General features: G+C 42.2%; 1 protein-coding gene across 1 annotated transcript in view; it reads right to left on the bottom strand.

Moving 5' to 3' along the window:
* Nucleotides 1-1,055: 1,055 nt before the first annotated feature.
* LOC136867423 (hatching enzyme 1.2) overlaps nucleotides 1,056-21,399 on the bottom strand; it is a 103,473-nt gene continuing 83,129 nt past the window's right edge. The window contains exons 7-8 of the mRNA XM_067144629.2: nucleotides 16,995-17,094; nucleotides 1,056-1,857 (exon numbers count right to left, since the gene is read on the bottom strand). Of these exons, the coding sequence (XP_067000730.2) occupies nucleotides 1,683-1,857; nucleotides 16,995-17,094 (275 nt within the window). The 3' untranslated portion in view covers nucleotides 1,056-1,682. The remainder of the gene's footprint in view (nucleotides 1,858-16,994; nucleotides 17,095-21,399) is intronic.

The following is a 21,399-nucleotide window of genomic DNA, read 5'->3' as shown; positions in this document are numbered from 1 at the left end:
GCGTGTGGCCCCCGATGAAGCGTGGTGCAGGGCTTTCGAGTTGACCCTATATTGGCGAGCTGCGTGTCTGCGAGGATGGGGCCCTACATTTGATGAATTCTAATGATGAAGACAGCACACACATCAAGCCCTAGTAAACATTCCGCACTTCTAGCACAGAGGTAGAGCTCGCCGGTGTCCTCTGACGTGTCTCCCTCTGAAGTACGTCAGTTCTTCATAAGATGCCAATTCGACAATGTTTTCATGACTGCTGTCCATTATCATGTCAAAAACGTCCTCTATATCTTCAATGGGCACAAACGGAATCACGAGTAATATTCCTATAGAATTTCTTACGTCTTCATTTTCTCTATGTGGAACCTTGAGACGGCGTTGAGTGACGACATACCTAAAAATAGTTTGTATAAGATGGAAAAGGTAACCCTGGACACGTGTTTTAGCAAAGACACTTTTGCCGCATTCACTGATGCAATTTCAAAGTCGGTAAGAAGTGTGCTGGGCTGAAGGGGTGTCAGAAAATAATAGGATTATTTTTTCAATAATCCCGCGCTGGAGTTTTGAGGTGGTAGTACTGGAAAGATCTGACATTGAGTGATACAGTGCGAAGCGCATCACTCGCCTCAGACTTCTCATTTGCAGGGGAGCAGCTGAGGAAGGCGGACGTGTTCGCTGTAGCCAACAACGTCACAAGTTGCAGCAGCGCGCTTCAATTAGAGTTTGTGTCCTCCTGGACAAAACTCCAACACAAACAATGGAAATGTTGCAGCAAGCTTACAGAGAGGAAGCCATGGGAAAGGCGCAAGTTTCTGAGTGGCACCCTCAACTTCGAAAACCGACATCAATGGAACACAATCGATATCATGATGCGGCAAGACCGCCGCTTACCCATTGAACACATTGCTGGAATGATAACTAACTCAACTTTGCTCAAACGGAATGGATCCTGCATCAGGCCAACGCACCTGCGCATCGGACAATCAAGACACAACCCACAATAACTGAATTGGGCATTGAGATGATGCCATATCCACCTTATTCACCGGACTTAACACCATGCGAATTCTACCTATTTCCTGCACTGAAAATGGAACTTCAGAGTCGTCATTTTCAAAGTAATCAAGAAGTAAACAATCCAATTTCGGTTATACTCAACAGACTATCAAGAAAAGGCTTCGACGAGTGTTTTGAACAGTGGACTGAACGCTGGAACCATTGTGTTGTGTCTGAGGGAGAATACCTTGAAGGTCTGTAAGTGAATTTGAATAAAGGTAGCCAGTATTTTGCTGTAATAAAATTATTTCGGTTATTTTTTGACATCCCCTCGTACAAGGTTTCAGAAATATATCTTACCACATCCAAGAAAAATGTGACGAAAACGTTTTGTAATAAGTGCAGTAGATATACACGGAGCTTTAACATGTATGAGAAGCTTGTTATTGCATACTACGAAGGTTATTCTCATATTTCACTAGTTAGGGTAATTTTATCGAGAAACTAATTAAAAAATAGTACTTCATTTGACAATTATGTGGCAGAAATCCAAAAATATGAACTTATTTTAGTAATCACTCATATCTGGACAGAAATGGTGGGAGAGAACGAAGGCTGTGTGGGATACAAGTTCCTTATTCCTTTCTTTCCATGGCACCAGTTGAATTGATTATTAAGAGTGTGATCTTCTCTTAGAGTCCCATCATATTGCAGAGTGTGTAATATTTGCGCTGGCTGGCCATTGATCTATCTAGACAACCATACAGGTCATTGATCTTCAGGCAGTCCGTTTTGCTCATAAATGTGCGTTGACCAAGCTTAGCTCCTGGCATCTTCGGTATTATTGTTGGGTGCTCCTTGTCTTTGCTGTAAACATGTACGAAAATTACATATTAAGACGGAATGCTGTCAAAGAATGTAACAATACACAATGTTCTCACAAATAAGCTATACAATAGTTACATATGAAAAAAGTAGACTAATCTGGAAATAGGTTGACTAGAAGCCACAGGTATGGGTTCAAAGATTACGTTCAAACTTTGGGAGGTTGATCTACGTCAAAAATAAACATACGCATATCCCAGGATTTGGGCATTTAGCCTTTATGTAAAGAGAAAATGGCCCTTTAACCTTCAAATGTACAGCATTACAGCTGTGCAAAGGAGAATGTACTTGCTTGTTACATCTGCTTTACGATTCTACAAGTGTGTATTTACTTTTACTTTGCAGAAGAACTCGCTAGAGGTTGCTAGTATATTAACAATGATGTTTCTTACTAATCAGCTGGAGTGAAGTGTAACTTTAAACAGTTAAGGTAAAACAAATAAAATGTTGTTTAAATCAGAGAATTCGTGAGTAAGGACATCCTTACGATCGAAGTGTGGCAGTAGCTACAGTAAGCATACAGATTTGCATATCGGTACGTAAAACACTCAAGACTCTTAATATTTTGACTGATCCAAATAAAAAAATAAAAAAAATATTTTTACAAATAACTTTTTAAAATTGATAATAATGTATTACTTTTGGAATGAAAACCATCATATTTAAAAGAAATAATAAATTGCACATTTTAGGGTTAAATTTAACAGTTTTTATATGTGTTGGTATCTGCAGCACCACTATTGTATTAATTAGCGTCTCGAGTCCGAGGCATTCCAGAACATCTCAATTTTACTTTTTCATCTTTTATGTTTTTCTTCTCTCCGTGTGAGCTAGAAAATGTGCAGATTAAATACAAGCTGTATGATAAACTCTTTTGCTATCGTCCCCTCTTACCACTTGTAGCTTGATAATTCTCTGCTTTTTCTGTTATTTTTTATGGCAACTATTGCAGTTATGGAGAGATTATTAAACTCTTTACAATTTACAAAAGAATCAACATAGTACGATAGTAAACGTGTTTCTGATGGCACATTTTGTATTTAATCTGCACATTTACTAACGAGCTCACATGCACAAACAAAAAACAGATAAAGGAAAAGTACAAATGAGGCGGTAGCTTGTCTCGAACTCGAGACCGCCGCGTGAAAGTCAAGGACGCCGACCAGTACACCAGCGGTGTTACGCATACTTATACGCAAGTTGCCAACCGGTATGCCGCCTGTTAAAATTAACTAAAGCGAATGGCACAAACTGTCGAATACCTATATACGTAGATCAATCACCCGAAGTTTCAAGAAAATCGGGGCCATAGCAGAGGCCTCCCCTGGGAGCATCAAATATTGTATCTTTACAAAGTTGATGATGGAAAAACCAAGAATAATCAATCAATCACTACTAATCTGCATTTAGGGTAGAATCCCTATCCGTTGCTTACCTAGTCTTTTATTAAATAATTGCAAAATAATTTGAAAATGTACTGAACATCTCCGCTAGTAAATTTTTCCAATCTCTAACTCTTCTTCCTATAAACATTTGTCCCAATTTGTTCTCTTGAATTCAAACTTTATCTTCCTACCTTTAAAAACACCACTCAAACTTATTCGTCTACTAATGTCATTTCACGTCATCTCTCCGCTGACAGCTGGGAACATACCACTTAGTCGTGCAGCTCGTCTTCTTTCTCCCAAGTCTTTCCAACGCAAAATTTGCGACATTTTCTTAACGCTACTCTTTTGTCGGAAATCACCCAGAACAAATCGAGCTGCTTTTCCTTGGATTTCTTCCAATTCTTGAATCAAGTAATCCTGGTGAGGGTCCCATACATAGGAACCATACTCTAGTTGGGGTCTTACCAGAGACATATGCCCTCTCCTTTACATCCTTACTACAACCCCTAAATACCCTCATAACCATGTGTAGAGATCTGTACCCTTTATTTACAATCCCGTTTATGTGATTGACCCAAAGATGTTTCCTTATATTAACACCTACAGTTAATGCATGTGCTGGCGTCGATGTGTAACTTTGAGTCAGCTGCTATGCGATACTTTTTTGGGCTAGAGTAATAGGACTGATGGTATTACAAAACAATACATTCCTTTATTTTTGTACATCTAAGACTTGAACAAAATGTGTATGCATTCTATAGTATTAAAGACATAATATCAAGAAACACAAACAGCTAACGTGTCATAAGTATTCGTACAGACATGAAAGCATACTGTAAACAGGGTTGTAAGCGCAGTTCCCATACAGTGAAAACTCGCCCGACAAGCAGGTTGACTGTAGCTGTGTTTGTATGTGTGATTGTAAAGTGGTGTCAGTATGAGTCATAAGCGAAAAGAATCCAATCAAGCGGAGCACAAGTTTGTTATTAGACTCCACGATCAGTGTAAATCTTTCCGGGAGATCTCAATGGTTGTCGGGAGACCCCGATCGACAGTGCAGTCCGACTGCCAGGGACAAGCGTAAAGTGGTGGGTCTGATTAAGAAAGATCGAAAATTAAGTGCTCCAAAGATAGTGGCAGAGCTATCCAATCAAGATATTGCAGTATCTGAAAGCACACTGCGCCATGCTTTTAAGAACGAATGGTACACTTGTCGAGTTGTTCGCAAGAAGTTTTATGTTTCAGAAGCGAATCGGAATAATTACCTTCGTTTCGAAAAATAATACGTCGACGCACCATCCGTGTTTTGGAATAAAGTTATTTTCTCCGATGAAAGTAAATTTAATTTATTTTGGTCAGATGTACGACAAATGGTTTGGCGGAAAAGAATACTGAGCTAGCCCCCAAAACTTGTGTCCCACAGTGAAACACGGAGGTGGAAATGTGTTGGTCTGGGGATGCATGAGTGCTGTTGGAGTAGAAAAGCTTCATATTATAGACGGTATAATGAATCACAAAATGAATACTGACATTTTGAAAATAAATCTGGCTTCCAGTACGGAACAAATGAACCTCCAAAATAACCTCGTGTTTCTACAAGACAATGATCCCAAGCATACCGCCCATAATACAAGAGTGTGGCTGTTCTATAATGTTCCAAAACAGATTCATGCCCCTCCTCAATCCCTGGATATTAATTCAACTGAGCCTTTTGCAGACCAGGGTACGGAAAAGGCAAATTGCGAGCAAGTCTGTTTTGGTAACGGCTTTGCAGGAAGAATGGGCCTCTATTTCCAATGAGATAGCGAAAAAAAACTCGTCGAATCAATGTTACGGCGTCTTCAAGCTATCATTAAAGCGAAGGGAAACCCAACAAGGTATTGAAAACCTGGAGAAAGATTGTATTCATTTCGTTCACAAGAAACATAGTACGTGTGCGAATATTTTTGCACGATGGCTTTTTTGTGTTTCTTGACATGATTTTTTTAATACTAGAGATTGTATACATATTTTGTTCAAATCTTAGATGTATAAAAATAAAGGAATGTATTGTTTTGTAATACCATCAGTCCTATTACTCTAGCCCCAACAAGTATTGTATAGGAGCTGTACGAATATTTGTAGCGGTATCTGTAGGTATTAGCAGTGAGGAACTTTCACCCCCATCAACACAATTAAAACTGAGAGAATTTTTCCTATTAGTGAAACTCACAACCTGACTTTTAACCCCATTTATCATCATACCATTGCCTACTGTCCATCTCACAATGTCGCGGTCTTTTTCAGTTGCTCACAATCTTGTAACTTATTTATTACTGTATAGTATATAGTGTAACATCATCTGCAAAAAGCCTTATCTCTGATTCCGGTTCTTTACTCATATCGTTTATATGTATAAGAAATCATAAAAATCCAATAATACTGCCTTGAGGAATTCTCCTCTTAATGATTACAGGATCAAATAATACTTCACCTACACTAGTTCTCTGAATTCTATTTTCTAGAAATACCCCAGCCGTCCAAGAACAAGAAACAGAATAAGATTGTGTTAAACACAAGCTATATTATAACCTATAACGATTGATATTTGAAGATTCTTATCTAGAAATATTATTGTTACGTACCCAAGCGACTTCCATCCCTCTTGCAGCCCTATTCGGTACTTCCTGGGAGGGATTAGTGAGACAGCTTGGGGCCTTTTCAGCCTGCATGGAGGGCATGGCTGGCCTCTCTTTATACCGTTCGCATCGTCTGGTTCCCCCGTGCGCTTTATGGAATAGGAAACGAGGAACTTCCCTCTATAGCCACATCGCGAAGGTTCCTGTACTTCATAACCTGAGGTATAAATACAGGGCGACCGCAAACGAGGAGCTGTTGTGTCGGAGTGTTGAGTGAGTTGTTGGATCGGATTGGCAGTAGTGCTGGCTGTCGTCAGTGTGAGTTGCTGCTGTTGTGTGACCGCAGTTTAGTTGCCACTGTTGAGAAGTTCACTGGGTTTGAACGTGTTGGTGGTGAACTATCTCAGGAGTGGAGCCAAGGGCCAGTCTGTCCGCCTGCAGCTGCTGTAAGGGGTGACTGGGTTTGCGATCTAAAATGAAAGTGAGGCGAGCTCTCAACCAGGATTGTTGCCTGTCTCAGGTAATATCAGCGAGCCGCGTTACCTACAGTGAGGACGGACAAGAACTTCCGTAAATACACAGCAATTAATGGAGTCTAGTCATTCATGGTTGAATACAATTGTATGTATGTATATATATATCTGTGTGCTTACTTATTGTGTCATCGTATTAAAATCGTCATTAAATAGATTGATGAAACAGACAATTTTTTATTCGTAACAAAAGTGGTGTCAGAAGACGGAATAGACATTATGTGTGATACCTCATTGTAATCAGCGTGAATCTGTGAACCACATATTGGAGGTTTCGATCACCATCGGGAGCATTCTAGAAGATATGGGCATAGTGGGTACACAAAAATCCTTAGGTTTTCCTCTGGTGGTAAATTCTGCATGCCATTTGAGGCAACAGACCACGCGAAAATGGAGGGTCACTTCAATGTGCTCTTCGATGTAATGATAAATAAGACGGAAAATGCCAAACGGAGAGGGAGAAGAAGATGGAAGGAAGCTAGAAGAAGACCATTAGATAAGATAGAAAGAGGCCAGAATGTAGAAGATGTACAGAAACAAACTGAGTAGGAGGATCGCCACAAGATAAAATATATTCTGTAGGCAGAGGTAGCAGAAGTAAAAGACGAGCTTGAAGAAATAAATGAACACCGTACAACATGAGGTCGATGAGAAAATAGACGCGGTTGATCAACAATTTAACACTATTTTAGGGACCTTCAGAGGGAGAAGTCACGATAACGTACGAGACGGAGCCTTTATGGAAGGGCCAACGTCTGTAGTACCGAGTTCGACGAAGTTGACACCACCGACGTTTGACGGGAAGATGCCCTGGAGAACATACCTGCGTCAGTTTGAGGAGGGCTGTTCTGCTAACTGTTGGAGTGAAGGAGACAAAGCTACGGACCTCGTCGTGGCTCTGACAGGGTACACACTCACTGTCTTGCAGGCATTATCAGAAGGCACTCAGGGCAAGCATACAACGCTACTAGCCTACATGGATGCCCGTTATGGAGATCGTCACCTCAACTGGCCTACCAGACCCAGCTTTGGACCAGGACTGAGAGGAGTACGGAGAAGCCCGTAAGATTTCGAGACATGTATCGCCAATCTCATCCTAGTTATAAGCACCAGAAGAGTTCCTCGAACAGCTGAATATGCGGATTTTCACAAATCGACTATACACTGACTGAGCAAATATCATAGGATAGCAGAGCACTAATGCGCAAGTGTGTTGTCTGCGCACCACACGCGCCTGTGCCAGCGGCAGTTGTATAGGAGACCTTGTGAGCAGTGGCTGTGCATGTGACAGGTGTAACATGGAACGTCATCGTGAGCTGACACCGTTCGAACGGGGTATGGTGGTCGGTGCCCGACGGATGGGAAGTGCGATTTCGGAAGTGGTGCGGGAATTCCGCTTCACACGATCAACCGTGTCCAGGATGTATCGTGAATGGTTGAATGCGGGTGTCACCGTCCACAACAGACGAACGACCGGACGTCCAGCCACCCTCGATGACCGTGACCGGCGACATCTGAGACGGATTGTCAGTAGTGACAGACGAGCAACCGTGCAACAAATCACGGCTCAATTCAACACAGGCCGTGCCAGACACGTCTCCCAGTGGACATGCCGATGGGAGGCACCGTATATGGCGCAGACCACATGAAGCGATGGATCCCGCCTGCCTCGAAGGAGTGGTCCAGGGTGCTGGTGTCTCTGTTATGGTCTGAGGTGCTTTTTCCTAGTATGGAATGGGCCTCCTAGTTGTTCTGGAAGAGAGTTTGAATGGTACCGTACACGGTATGTTGAGTTGCTCGGAGACCATCTCCACCCATTTTTGGCCTTCCAGCGCCCAGACGGTTCTGCGGTGTTTCAAGAAGATAACGCGCCGCCACATCGCTCCCACGTCGCCCGGGAATGGTTCCAGGAACATGCAGCGGAGGTCCAACGACTGCCATGGCCACCCAGGAGCCTCGATATGAACCCTGTCGAGCATATCTGGGATGTCCTGGATCGCAGGCTTCGTGCCATGGATCCTGCACCCACGAACACACCAGCATTGGCGGCCGCTCTGCAAACAATTTGGTGTCAGCTGCGTCCAGAGGACTACCACGGACGTGTCGACTCACTTCCACGGCGTCTCACTGCAGTTCGCTGGGCCAGAGGAGGCCCCACACACTATTAGGTGACTAGCCCATGATATTTGCTAAGTCAGTCAACAGACACTTCGCCTCGCATGCCACAAAACCCTAGGAGACACTCTCGGCCACGCGTTGGATTTCTAGGCCGCGAAGCAGGCGTCGAGAATACAAACTTGAGTGCGTCGCCTGTAAGTGGGTGAAATTCCCCGGCCACGTGAAGATAAATCCCTGATCGACTTCCTTAAAGCCATTATGAAGGTTCTTCGAAGCCAAGTGGAACTTAGCGAACGAGACGACGGAACAACGCTCGAGACGGGGGATACCTCGAAGATCCCCCAAATGCTGGCTTTGTGGTAACAAGAGCCACATAGTCTGGAATTATGAAGACCGCCAAAGAGAAGAACTGACGCCAGGACGCCCGACAAGTTAGGGAAATGACCGTTAGTCAGTCTTATGGGGCTAAGTTTAGGTCAGGATGGACGTCAATTCGAAGCAGCTCGGATCCGTGTAACGAGACTACGATCCGGCGGTAGCTGTCTAATGGTAGATGGAGTCGTCGACGGGATAGCGCGGAGCATGCTGATTGAAACCGGTGCAACGAAGACTATCGTCAAGCCTCTGCCGGCGAACCACAGCATGGCTACTACACAGGATAGACGACACCTGTCCACGGTGAGACAATGATGGAATTTTCCGTAGGGTGAAGGGCAGTAAAGCACCGGGTCCTTGTGGCAGACATCATGGAAGAGATAATAATCGGACTCGACTTCCTGAACGATCATAAAGTCATCCTAGACATTAACTCCAACACGTTTTAGTATGGGGATTAATAAATTGTCATGCGGCAGGCACGGGAAGGCATTGCTGTGCATCAGGTGAAGCTGCGAGACGACCTGGCAATCCCAGCTTGGACTGAGATGGACGCAGCTGTGAACGTGGATGGAGTTGTGGATGATTTGACGACCATTGTGGAGCCTGAGTATCAGAATATCCAAATGAACAAACGAAGATATTACTGATCGCCAAGACCTTGATCATAACCTCTCATCAGTCTTACATTTGATTGTTTAACTTTAATGATTACAACATCACCACCCATCAAGGCACAACGCTAGGAGTTTGCGAGCCTGCTGTATGGATTGCCTGCTGCGAAGCCATCGAATTGGATCGGCCACTGAAAGCAGACACAGGAATAAGAGCAGGACGGAACATGCCAGAAGCCCTGTGGAAGGTTTTTGAAGGATCCAAGGAAATCCTAGAATGCGGGCAACAAGAGAAACTGGAAGACCTACTGCTGGATTATCAGGACGTCTTCTGCCTGAACAGCAATGACGTCGGATGGACAAAAGTCGTACAATATCGGACTGGTGTGCGTGATTACGCGCCGATCAAGGGTGTGTTTCGACAAGTTCCGTTCACGAAGCAACACGAAGTAAACCGGATGATCGAGGAAATGAAGGAACATCAAGCAATATAGTTCTAGAAAAACCCTTGGAGCACCCCGGCAGTGTTGCTGAAGAAGAACAATGGCTCTAATCGGTTCTGTGTTGACTACAGGTAAGTGAAGAACGTCACGAAAAGGGCAGCTTTCTGCAACCCCAGACTGCTGAAACGCTGGATACTATATCAGGATCGAAGTAGTTCTCTACGCTGGATCTAAGGAGTGGTTAGTGGCAAACAGCGATAAATCCTGAAGACCGAGAAAAGACTGTATTCTCGGTTTGACAATGCCTCGTAATGTCATTCTGGTTGTGCTACGCTCTGGTAACCTTCGAGGGTTCCATGGCGACTTTGCTGAGAGGACTGCACATGAAGACGTGCTTGACCTATCTGTACGACGTCGTCGTTCTGGGAAGCACCTTCGACGATCAACTCAAGAATTGAGGGAGAGTTTTGAAAAATTGAGAGCAGCCTAGCTTAAGTTGAGACCAAAGAAATGCCAGCTCTTCTAGAAGGAAGTACAGTGCCTCGGACTTATCGTCTCGGAGGAAGGAATGCGAACCAATCCACAGAAAACCATGACATCAAGGAAGTGGCCAGTACCTAAGGACAAGTCCCAGCTACGATGATTCGTGGGCCTCTGCACCTACTTCCATCGATTCGTCGTGGGATTTACCAACTTTGGCAAGCCATTGCATCGCTTTACGAAGAATGATCAACGGTTTACCTGGACGGAGGAATGTCAGAAAACTTTCGGCCATCTGAAGCACGTACTGTGTACAGCACCAGTATTGGTACATCCCAGAGCTGAGGCAAAATTTGTGCTCGACACGGACGCCAGCAAATTCGGCATTGAGACGCCCTGTCCCAAGTCGGTGATAACGAAGAGACGGTAGTCACATACTTCAGTAAGGCCATCTTTAAACCGGACAGAAATTATTGCGTCACCTGCAAAGAGCTGCTGACCATTATGAAGACCATCACTCATTTTCATAAGTACCTGTATGGCCAAGAATTCCTCATCAGGACTGACTATGCTTCAGTCAGATGGCTCCTAAATTTCATGAACACGGTAGTACAGCTCGCACAAAAGCTGGAGAGGCTGCAGCAGTACAACTATGTTATCGAACATCGCAAGAGTCATCTACATTCCAACACCGACGTTCTGTCCCAAAAGCCTTGTCCAGAAGACTGCACGTTCTGTTCCAACAGAGAGAGCGAATACGAAGTTCGCCGACGAAGGTACACCGTGGAGTTCGAGGGAAATTAGAGTCGGGACGCCTGTATGAATGCACAGAGGGATGACGAAGACAATGGACTGTTGGTCGAGTGGAAGAATGCCCGTATTCCGAGGCCTGGATGGACACACGTCAGTAACTTAGCCCCAAAACTAAGTCATACTGTTCACAATTGGATTCGCTGGTGACCAGGTATGGGTTGATGAAGCATATCTGGTAAAGGACAGATGAGAAGACTGGTGGTGGAATCTTGAAGAAAGTTCATAGTGGTGGAATCAAGTAAACCCTGGAGAAAGCTCGAGATACGTTCTGTTGGGTGAGATGCCAGCGGGCATGGAATATTTCTGCGCTAAATTCAAAAAGTGTATTGCCAGCTAGTGACCAAGCCGAAAACGTAAAGGAAGAAGAAAGTCGTACAACGTGGGCGCGTCCCTCGAGAGAGTGGCAATTGATGAGGCCGGATGTTTCCCTTCTAGGAACGCGGGAAATCGCCATGTACTCGTCGTTACTGACTGCTTCCGAACCAGGAGGCAACTACGGTGGCAGAAACCCTCGTGAATGAGTACATCAGCAGAAACGGCGTACCGTTAGAGCTACATTCCGACCAAGGACGGGACTTCAAGTCAGCAGTCTTCCAAAGCCTGTGCCGTTTGCTATGTATCTGCAAAACTAGGAACACACCTCTACAAACCATTCGGACGGAATGGGGGACGATTCAATAGGACAACCGAGAATCAACTGCGAAGTCATCAGTGGGCAACAGAGGGACCGGGATTAACATCTTCTCCTTCTTCACTTGGAGTACCGGTCTGCAGTAGATGATCCCCCTGTGGGTGGGGGCGGTAGAATATCACCCACGGCATCCCCTGCCTGTCGTAAGAGGCGACTAAAAGGGGCCCAGGGGCTCTGAACTTTGGAGTGTGGGTTGGCGACCACGGGGCCCCCAGCTGAGTCCTGGTATTGCTTCCACTTACTTGTGCCAGGCTCCTCACTTTCATCTATCCTGTCCGACCTCTCCTGGTCAACTCTTGTTCTTTTCCGACCCCGACGCTATTAGGTTTGCGAGGGCTAGGAAGTCTTTCATTTTCACGCCCTTCGTGGCCATTGTCTTCCTTTGGCCGATATCTTCATTCTTCGAAGTGTCGGGTCCCTTCCATTTTTCCCTCTGATTAGTGTTATATAGAGGATGGTTGCCTAGTTGTACTTCCTCTTAAAACAATAATCACCACCACCACCTGCAGTAGATGAGGCCACTTGATGCACATCACCAAGGACGGTGTTTGGAAGAGAACTGCGCTTCCTGGTGGATTTACCGTTTGACCGACCTGAAGACCATCGTACTGCCTGGATATAGCAAGAAAACTATACAATGTACTTCGTACACGCCACTGTCCAGACGAGTTGGGAACAGAGAGAGAGACTGAATTGGCACAACACGACCAACAAGCGGACGCTACCGGCTATCACCCCATAAAGAAGAGAGACTTGTTTCCAAAGCTCCAGGCGGCGCAGGATGGCACTTATCGTGTTTTGTAGAGAATAAATGACGCCATCTGCCCCATACAACGGAGTCAGAGAAGTAAGACGAAGGTGGTGCATCAGGATCGACTGGTGCCTTTCAGAGGAACAGCTGAAGATTGTAACTGATCGGTGTGATCTCTTGAAGAGAAGGGGGGCGGATGCCACGTGTTCCGTATTCAAGCAACCGTCAGCCCTGTCGCAGTCGTCGTCGGTGTTTTAATGAAGGGATCAGTAAGAAGTTATTATATTAATAAAAACCACCTTTCCAATACATGACATTCCTTTATATTTACGATAAATCCATAATTCGATATTGTAGTTAGTGGGACGTAAAACAAATAACATTATTATTCTTATTATTAATTAGATATTATAATTAGGACATATTTCGCTCATACTCAGTGAGCTTCATCAGCTAGAAATAATCCAAGGTAGGTCAGGGCCCTGATCCCGGTATATACAATGAAAAAACGTCTAATAATACATGGATAAAATACGAATTTTAACAATTTAAAATCAATCAGTAAGATTATTATGTCTATTGAAACAAATAGTGACCATTAAAATTGCTTAAAATGTAAGTGGAATGAATGACATGAAGATGTTACAATAATATGCTGTGAGTGTTTCAATAGACATAATATAATCTTACCGATTAATTTTAAATTGTTAACATTCGTATTTTATCAATGTATTATTAGACGTTTTTTCGTTATATATACCGAGATCAGGGCCCTGACCTACCTTGGATTAAGTTATTTCTAGCTGATGATGCTCACTAAGTATGAGCGAAACATATCCTAATTATAATATCTATTAATGATTTTATCCCAGATATAAAGGATTGTCATGTATTGGAAAGGTGGTTTTTATTAATATAATAACTTCTTATTCTGAAATCCAATACGGTTTTATAATGAGATTCATAACTTGCAGGGGTCAGTAAGTCAGACAGGGACCCTTCCAGCCGGCCTCTCATTGTATAGTGCTCTTCGTCTGATTCCCCTCCCCCCTTGCGCTTTCTGGAATGGGAAATGAGAAACTTCCCTCCCTAGCCGCGTCGCGAAGGTTTCAGTACTTCATCGCCCGAGATATAACTACAAGACTGCCGCAAACGAGGAGTTACTGTGCCGGAGTGTTGAGTGAGTAGTTGGACTAGGAGAGCAGTAGCGCTGGCTGTCGTTAGTGTCCCATCCAGTAGCGTACCCAGGATCGGTCGATGAGGTGGGGGGGGGGCGGTGTGTGCATGTCATAGTTACAAAATTATAGGTAAGGTAAGGGTTATTCTGCCCGAAGGCAGGTCTTAACCTCCGCAGAGGTGTTCCTGAGCTGGAGTTTACGTGCGGTAGGGTGGCCAGTTCCTTTCCGCTCCTCCATTCCCTTTCCCCGCATCAGCAGCGCGTGGCAACCCATCCAACTCCTGACCACGCCCAATGTTGCTTAACTTAGATCTCACGGGATCCGGTGTTTCAACACGGCTACGGCCGTTGGCGTTACAAAATTATGATAGAACACAATTAAGGTGCTTGTGCATGTGTGTGGTGCGCGCATGCGAGACTTGTCATTATAATGACACTGATACATGTGAATTATATTGATATTCTGATTGCAGTACAGTATAAAATCTTACATTAAAATACAGAATAACAACAATAAGATCAAGATCAACAGTTGTACAGTGAATGGTATGTTCAGATTACAATCTAAAATCTAACTTTCGAGGCTTCTTAGAAAATAGATTCAACAGATCTGTTGCTTCTACAATTATGTCTCTGAATGTTTATTTAGTTTGTTGCTTACTGCCAGTGTCTGTTTATTTAGTTTGTTGCTTACTGTCAGTTTCTGTTTATTTAGTTTGTTGCTTACTGCCAGCGTCTGTTTATTTAGTTTGTTGCTTACTGCCAGTGTCTGTTTATTTAGTTTGTTGCTTACTGTCAGTGTCTGTTTATTTAGTTTGTTGCTTACTGCCAGTGTCTGTTTATTTAGTTTGTTGCTTACTGTCAGTGTCTGTTTATTTAGTTTGTTGCTTACTGTCAGTTTCTGTTTATTTAGTTTGTTGCTTACTGTCAGCGTCTGTTTATTTAGTTTGTTGCTTACTGTCAGTTTCTGTTTATTTAGTTTGTTGCTTACTGTCAGCGTCTGTTTATTTAGTTTGTTGCTTACTGTCAGTTTCTGTTTATTTAGTTTGTTGCTTACTGCCAGTGTCTGTTTATTTAGTTTGTTGCTTACTGCCAGTGTCTGTTTATTTAGTTTGTTGCTTACTGTCAGTGTCTGTTTATTTAGTTTGTTGCTTACTGTCAGTTTCTGTTTATTTAGTTTATTGCTTACTGTCAGTTTCTGTTTATTTAGTTTGTTGCTTACTGTCAGTTTCTGTTTATTTAGTTTATTGCTTACTGTCAGTTTCTGTTTATTTAGTTTATTGCTTACTGTCAGTTTCTGTTTATTTAGTTTGTTGCTTACTGTCAGTTTATGATTATTTTTTTGCTATTTGCTTTACGTCGCACCGACACAGATAGGTCTTATGGCGACGATGGGACAGGAAAGGCCTAGGAATGGGAAGGAAGCGTCCGTGGCCTTAAGTAAGGTACAGCTCCAGCATTTGCCTGGTGTGAAAATGGGAAACCACCGAAAACCATCTTCAGGGCTGCCGACAGTGGGGTTCGAACCCACTATCTCCCGAATACTGGATACTGGCCGCACTTAAGCGACTGCAGCTATCGAGCTCGGTTTTCTGTTTATTTAGTTTGTTGCTTACTGTCAGTTTGTGTTTTATTTTCTTTTTGTAAAATTTCCATGGCGGAGGGATTGGTTCTAACCCTCAGTAACCCACCCTTAGCTACGCCCCTGGCTCCCACCGGAATCGTATCGTCATGCTGGAGTAGGGATTACTGCATGTCTTATTACCGAGGACTATAAACCGTCGTGGAGTCAGCTGGTCTGATTGTGAGTAGAGCTGGAGCACTGTTAACTGTCGTTGTGAGGAATATTGTAATACTGTTGAGTTGTTGCTATTGCGTGACCGCTGTTTAGTCAAATACTGTATTAGGTTTAGTTGCCAGCGTGGAGTAGTTCACCGTGTTTGAGCTTGAGGGCGGTGAATTTTCTCTGGAGTCCAGCCAAAGAATAGTCATATGTTATGGTGGCCAGTAGCCCTGTGTTCAGATCTGCCTGCCTGTAGCTACTGTAAGGGGTGACTGAGTTTGTGAGCGAAAATGAAAGTAAGACGAGCTATCAATAACGATTATTGCCTGTCTCAGGTAATACCAGCAACCAGGATTACCTACTGTGAGGACGGGTAAGTAGACAGCAATTAGTGGAGTGTAATCATTCATAGTTGAATACAATTGTGTGTGTACTTATTGGGCCATCCTAGAATTACATTAGATCGATAAAACAGGCAGCGATTTTAAGACTCCGCTCTAACCACAAGGTAATGTTTTGAGATCACTACACCTGACAACTTTGTTGCAACACTGTTGATGAGAAATATGCAATTAATTGTTTTATGTTACGTATTCTATTAGCAACGGACTAGTATTCATATATCTCACTTGCATTTAACATCTCTTACGCTTTCAGAGGATATTATAAGAGACCGTGAAATGAAAACAGGTCGCCAATCTAAAAGTACGTCCACGAATGTCTTTTATCGGATGACGACGTGTGTGAATGGATACAGATTTGGTTCCGTCGACATCCCGCCAGCTCTTCCAAGAACGGGACTGACCCTCTCATCACCCAGTGGGATAAATTTTTTATCAGTTTTGATAATTTCTTTTTCAGGTACAAAATGTTGCACTATTCTGTTAGGCAGGTGGCTCGTTTTCATTTGACTGCCCCATAACCAATCTTAAGATCTCCATAAACAATGCACTTCATTAGCTTCTTTTACTTTCTGTGACAGCCGATTATTACCTTCCAATGGAAAGCAAGGGTTGGATTGAAGAAGTAATACTTCATTGCAACTTCAGCGTCGATATTGTTAATTGTCAGTAGGATGTCGCATGTTTGTTATGATTCTACTTGGTACCGTTTAAGTATATTAGTCCTAACCTTACATAGCTTATGTCCATCAAAAGATTCGAGCTGAGTCAGTTTAATAAACTATCCTCTACTCATCCATATTTCATTTTGAAATCAAACAAAGGCCTTTACAAAATAATGACATGAATGAATAATTTTCACATTCAAGCATATATTATTTCCAACCTTTATAGTAATTTAAAAAATAAGCGTAGTTTACTGAGAGATATTTACCTGAAGTAATACTGTCCGTAGTGCATGATGCTGTCATAGTCATACTCAAAGTTATAGGTTGTGTTTTCTAGGCTCTGCTTGTCAAAATTAGCTTGAAATTCTGCAATAAAAGAACACAGTAAATTCAACTAAATTTGTTTATTATATTCAGTACATAATTTAACATTTTCGAATTGTTCGTACCTTCTTACTTAACAAAATACAATTCCTATTCGTTTTTATCCATAAACTAGAGGTTTTTAAACTGGGAATGGGGAGCCTTAATGGTGAGTTGTCCACAGAGGTGATAGAGAACATATCCATTGAAATTTATCAAAATATTTTATCTCCAATAATTTTTACCGGCCTATAACATGGCAGCGAATTTATTCAGGGAATTTTATATCCAAACTTAGCATCTAGTTCTCTTGTATTCTAAGTCAAGGCTTAGATTATAGAGGCAAGAACAAACATCACAACGAAGGGCACTATACCAGATGGTTGAGTTTCAGATACATACTCCGCAGTATGTTGAGTTGCTGATCATGGCAGGTGCTTTCGTATGGAGAGGAAAAGAAAAGGAAAATCACAAAATATATGATTGATGTTACATATTTCACCGCAATAAATGTTCCAAGATAGTTCCCTCTCTACTCTTCTTGTTATGCTCTCTCGCGCTCATGTTGACATTATCCATTATGGATCGAATTGCTGCACGAAGTTTACGTACTAAGTCAGCCGTAATTGTAAGCAGTATTACCTACATTTGGTTGCGCAAGTAACTCCATAAAAAGTCCATGGGTGATCTAGAAGGTGAAACCTGGCAAAACAAAACACGACTACGTAGTAAATTTACAGCATTTAAATAACAACTTAATTTATACTCAAGTGAGCTGTACTCGTTTTTTCAGTAAGTCACTTGCAGAAAATCCCACGACAGGCATGGTCTATCGGTTGCAGGCACCGAGTTTTTTTTTTTGCCTTTTTCTCGTGGAGATTATGTATGCTCAAACATGATGTATTCCTAATGTCTGTACCATAGCTCTAGTACGTGCATGGGGCAAGAGCTACTCTCGCCATATTCACTTCCTCTGGATCCTTTTGCTATATCTACAATGGGTGAGTAGTCATGTGAAGCGTTCCGTGCTAATGTAGTGCTCCCGGTTAGAGCAACAATCGGCAACTTCCCCAACTTGACATTGTTGCTTGTAGCCCTTTCATCGCAATGAAAGCTTCTACAGAGGACCAGGTACAGTGCGTTCCCACCTTAAAAGACAGTAGGTACACTTTAAGTGGGGTGCACTATTGGGTTCAAATCCAACTGTCGGCAGCCCTGAAGATGGTTTTCCGTGGTTTCCTATGTTCACGCCAGGAAAGTGCCGGGGCTGTACCTTACTAAGGCTACGGACGCTTCCTTCCCACTCCTAGCCCTTCCCCTTCCTACCGTCGCCATAAGACCTACCTGTGTCGGTGCGACGTAAAACAATTTGTAATATTTGTAATTATTTGAGTCCATTTCTTTCTTTAGATACTTCTACCGTTCAACAGTAACATTTTTTATACCATTCGTACTCGACTTCCAGTTCCCAGTACTCTTATCACAGCTCCCTAGTCCACCCTGCTTCGCTGAATGTGCCTTTCTGTAACCCTTCTAAGAAGGTAAATGATAAGAGCAAGGGTTGGATGATATGTGATATAGTCGCCGTTAAAAGGAAGCTATTTCATTTATGCGACTCTGGGTACTTCATAAGTTGTAACAATTAAAATAATATAGAATCTCATTTTTGTTCGTACAATGGTATTTATAACATTGAAGGTGGAAGGTCAATCTTTGCTGCTGAAATGTATTGTTAGTGCCATTAACTCACAATAAAATATCAATATATTAAAAGAGTTTACTAAAAGAAGCTTTGGCAAATCCGTCCGTCCGTTCTGATGGATCGATTTGCTTCAATTTTGTATTATTCTCTCCGGAATCACCTGCCGGTGAATCATGAAACATTGATAGGTCTCCAAGTTCAGCCAACATTGAGTAACTATAAAATCAAATTGCAGGCGAAGTCCTATCCTAACCCGCAATGCATTCTGTAGGCCTACTTAGCACGTTGCTAAGCGACCAACACTTTCATTAATATTTTGATATATGTAATTTTCATCCTCAGTAATGTAATTGCATGCAGCCATGCTTGATAACTACCTGTCAAGCCAGAGAACACACTTCCTCTAATAACGGAAGAATACTATTCCCTGCTGGATACTCTTTGATTCTCTAACCTTTCCCAGCTTCTAGATATATTCAACAGGTGGCAGAGTGTTCCTAATAACTTACATGCTGCTAAGAGGAAAAGGTCTACGTACGAACAGACCTCATCATGACATGCTCCTTAGACATTATCTGGGAACACCTATCGAACGATAATCTAGCTACACTAGAAAGAGTGAAAGCATCTCAAAAAACGTTCTCTGGCTGGCATAAAATGCTCCTTCGAGACTAAGTTATGAGCTAACAAAACAGCCGTTCTGTGTAGAAGAATTACGATTAAAAATACCATTCACAATACCAAGCTTTACATCAAGAACTGCAGAATAAGGAAGTGAATGTATGGATAGATTTTTACGAAACAGACGGCATGATGACATCAGAATGGATGAATTCTGATTACGAACTGCAGCACACCATAACGTGCTCCTTATTAAATGTTCCTAAGACTATTGAAAAGGGCAGTCGAAACAATATGACTACGGCAGGCATACCAAGACATCTTACTTATTTATAACGAATGCTGCGGGACATCTAGTATAATATGAAAACACGCTCATATGTAATAATATGTCATTCCAAGATCCCAGTTTTCATGGTTGAAAGGTGGCAACCCTGTCTTGAATATAGTCTGCACTCACAGACAGATGGAAATCCAGCATAAAGATAATGCAGTCCATGTATATGTAGCACACGGCCTAACAGCACTAAATCATGCTCCACAAAACAAAATAACCGCCACTAAGAGATACAAGTACTGTAGCCAATACAATGCAGAAATTTTCTCACGGAACTGGAGTGTGTATCGTAGAGATAGGATAGGAATGATAGGAGGGGGAGTATTCATTCTGGTGAAAGAAGAATTTGTAAGCTACGAAGAAGTTACTGATGAAAAACATGAAATTCTAGGTGTAAGGCTTATTTCTAAAGATAATAGGCAACTTGATGTCTTTGGAGTGTACAGATCGGGAAAAGGTAGCGCTGACGATGATTCAGAATTATTTGATAAGATAATCAGCTATGTGGGAAAAGATATGGAAAGGAATGTAATTCTAGCGGGAGATCTCAATTTACCAAATGTCAATTGGGAAGGTAACGCGAACGAGAGGAAGCATGACCAACAAATGGCAAATAAGTTAATATGGGAAGGACAGCGGATTCAGAAAGTGATGGAACCAACTAGAGGGAAGAATATTCTGGACGTGGTGCTGGTAAAATCAGATGAGCTCTATAGAGAAACCGAAGTAATAGATGGTATTAGTGATCACGAAGCTGTTTTTGCCGTAGTTAAAAATAAATATGATAGAAATGAAAGTCTTAAAGGTAAGACTATTAGGCAGTTACCATTTGGCTGATACAACAGACATGAAGGAGTTTAAAAAAAAGTAACTATGATCGGAGGAAAACGGTAAATAAAAATGTAAACAGACTTTGGGGGGTTTAAAGCAATATTTGAGGAATATGAAAACAGGTTTGTACCTTTAAAGGTGGCAAGGAAAATATTATAACAGAGAAGTAAAGAGTCTAAGAAGGAGGTACAGATTGGAAAAATATACTTAGAAATGGCTGTAGAAGTAAAGAATTTGAAGCAACTCACTAGGAAATTGAATCTAGCAAAGAAGTCAGCTAAGGATACATAATTGGCAGTCATACAAATTTTGGTGAAAAATGGAATGGTATGTATAGGTACTTTAAGGCAGAAAAAGGTTCCAAGAAGGACATTCCATGAATCATTAATGAACAAGGGGAGTGCGTATGCGAAGATCTTCAAAAGGCAGAAGTATTCAGTCAGCAGTATGTAAATATTGTTGGTTACAGGGATAATGTCCAGTTAGGGGAGGTGACTAATAGTAAATAAGTATTAAAATTTATATATGTTAACAACGACATTTACAATAAGACACAAAATTTGGAAACTAAAAAAGCTGCTGGAATTGATAAGATTTTGGGGGGTTATACTAAAGACAGTGGGTTTGGGAGTTAGTACCATATCTGAAGTACTTATTTGATTAATGTTTGCATGAAGGAGCTATACCAAATGAATGGAGAGTTGATGTAGTAGCCCCTGTGTACAAAGGAAAGGGTGATAAACATAAAGCTGAAAATGACAGGCCAGTCAGTTAGACATGCACTGCATGTAAGATTTGGCAAATAATTCTTTCTGAT

Source organism: Anabrus simplex, chromosome 1 (genome assembly GCF_040414725.1).
Source record: "Anabrus simplex isolate iqAnaSimp1 chromosome 1, ASM4041472v1, whole genome shotgun sequence".
NCBI lineage: Eukaryota > Metazoa > Arthropoda > Insecta > Orthoptera > Tettigoniidae > Anabrus > Anabrus simplex.
The sequence above is the reverse complement of the archived record's forward strand: the minus strand, read 5'-3'. Positions and strand labels throughout refer to the sequence as shown.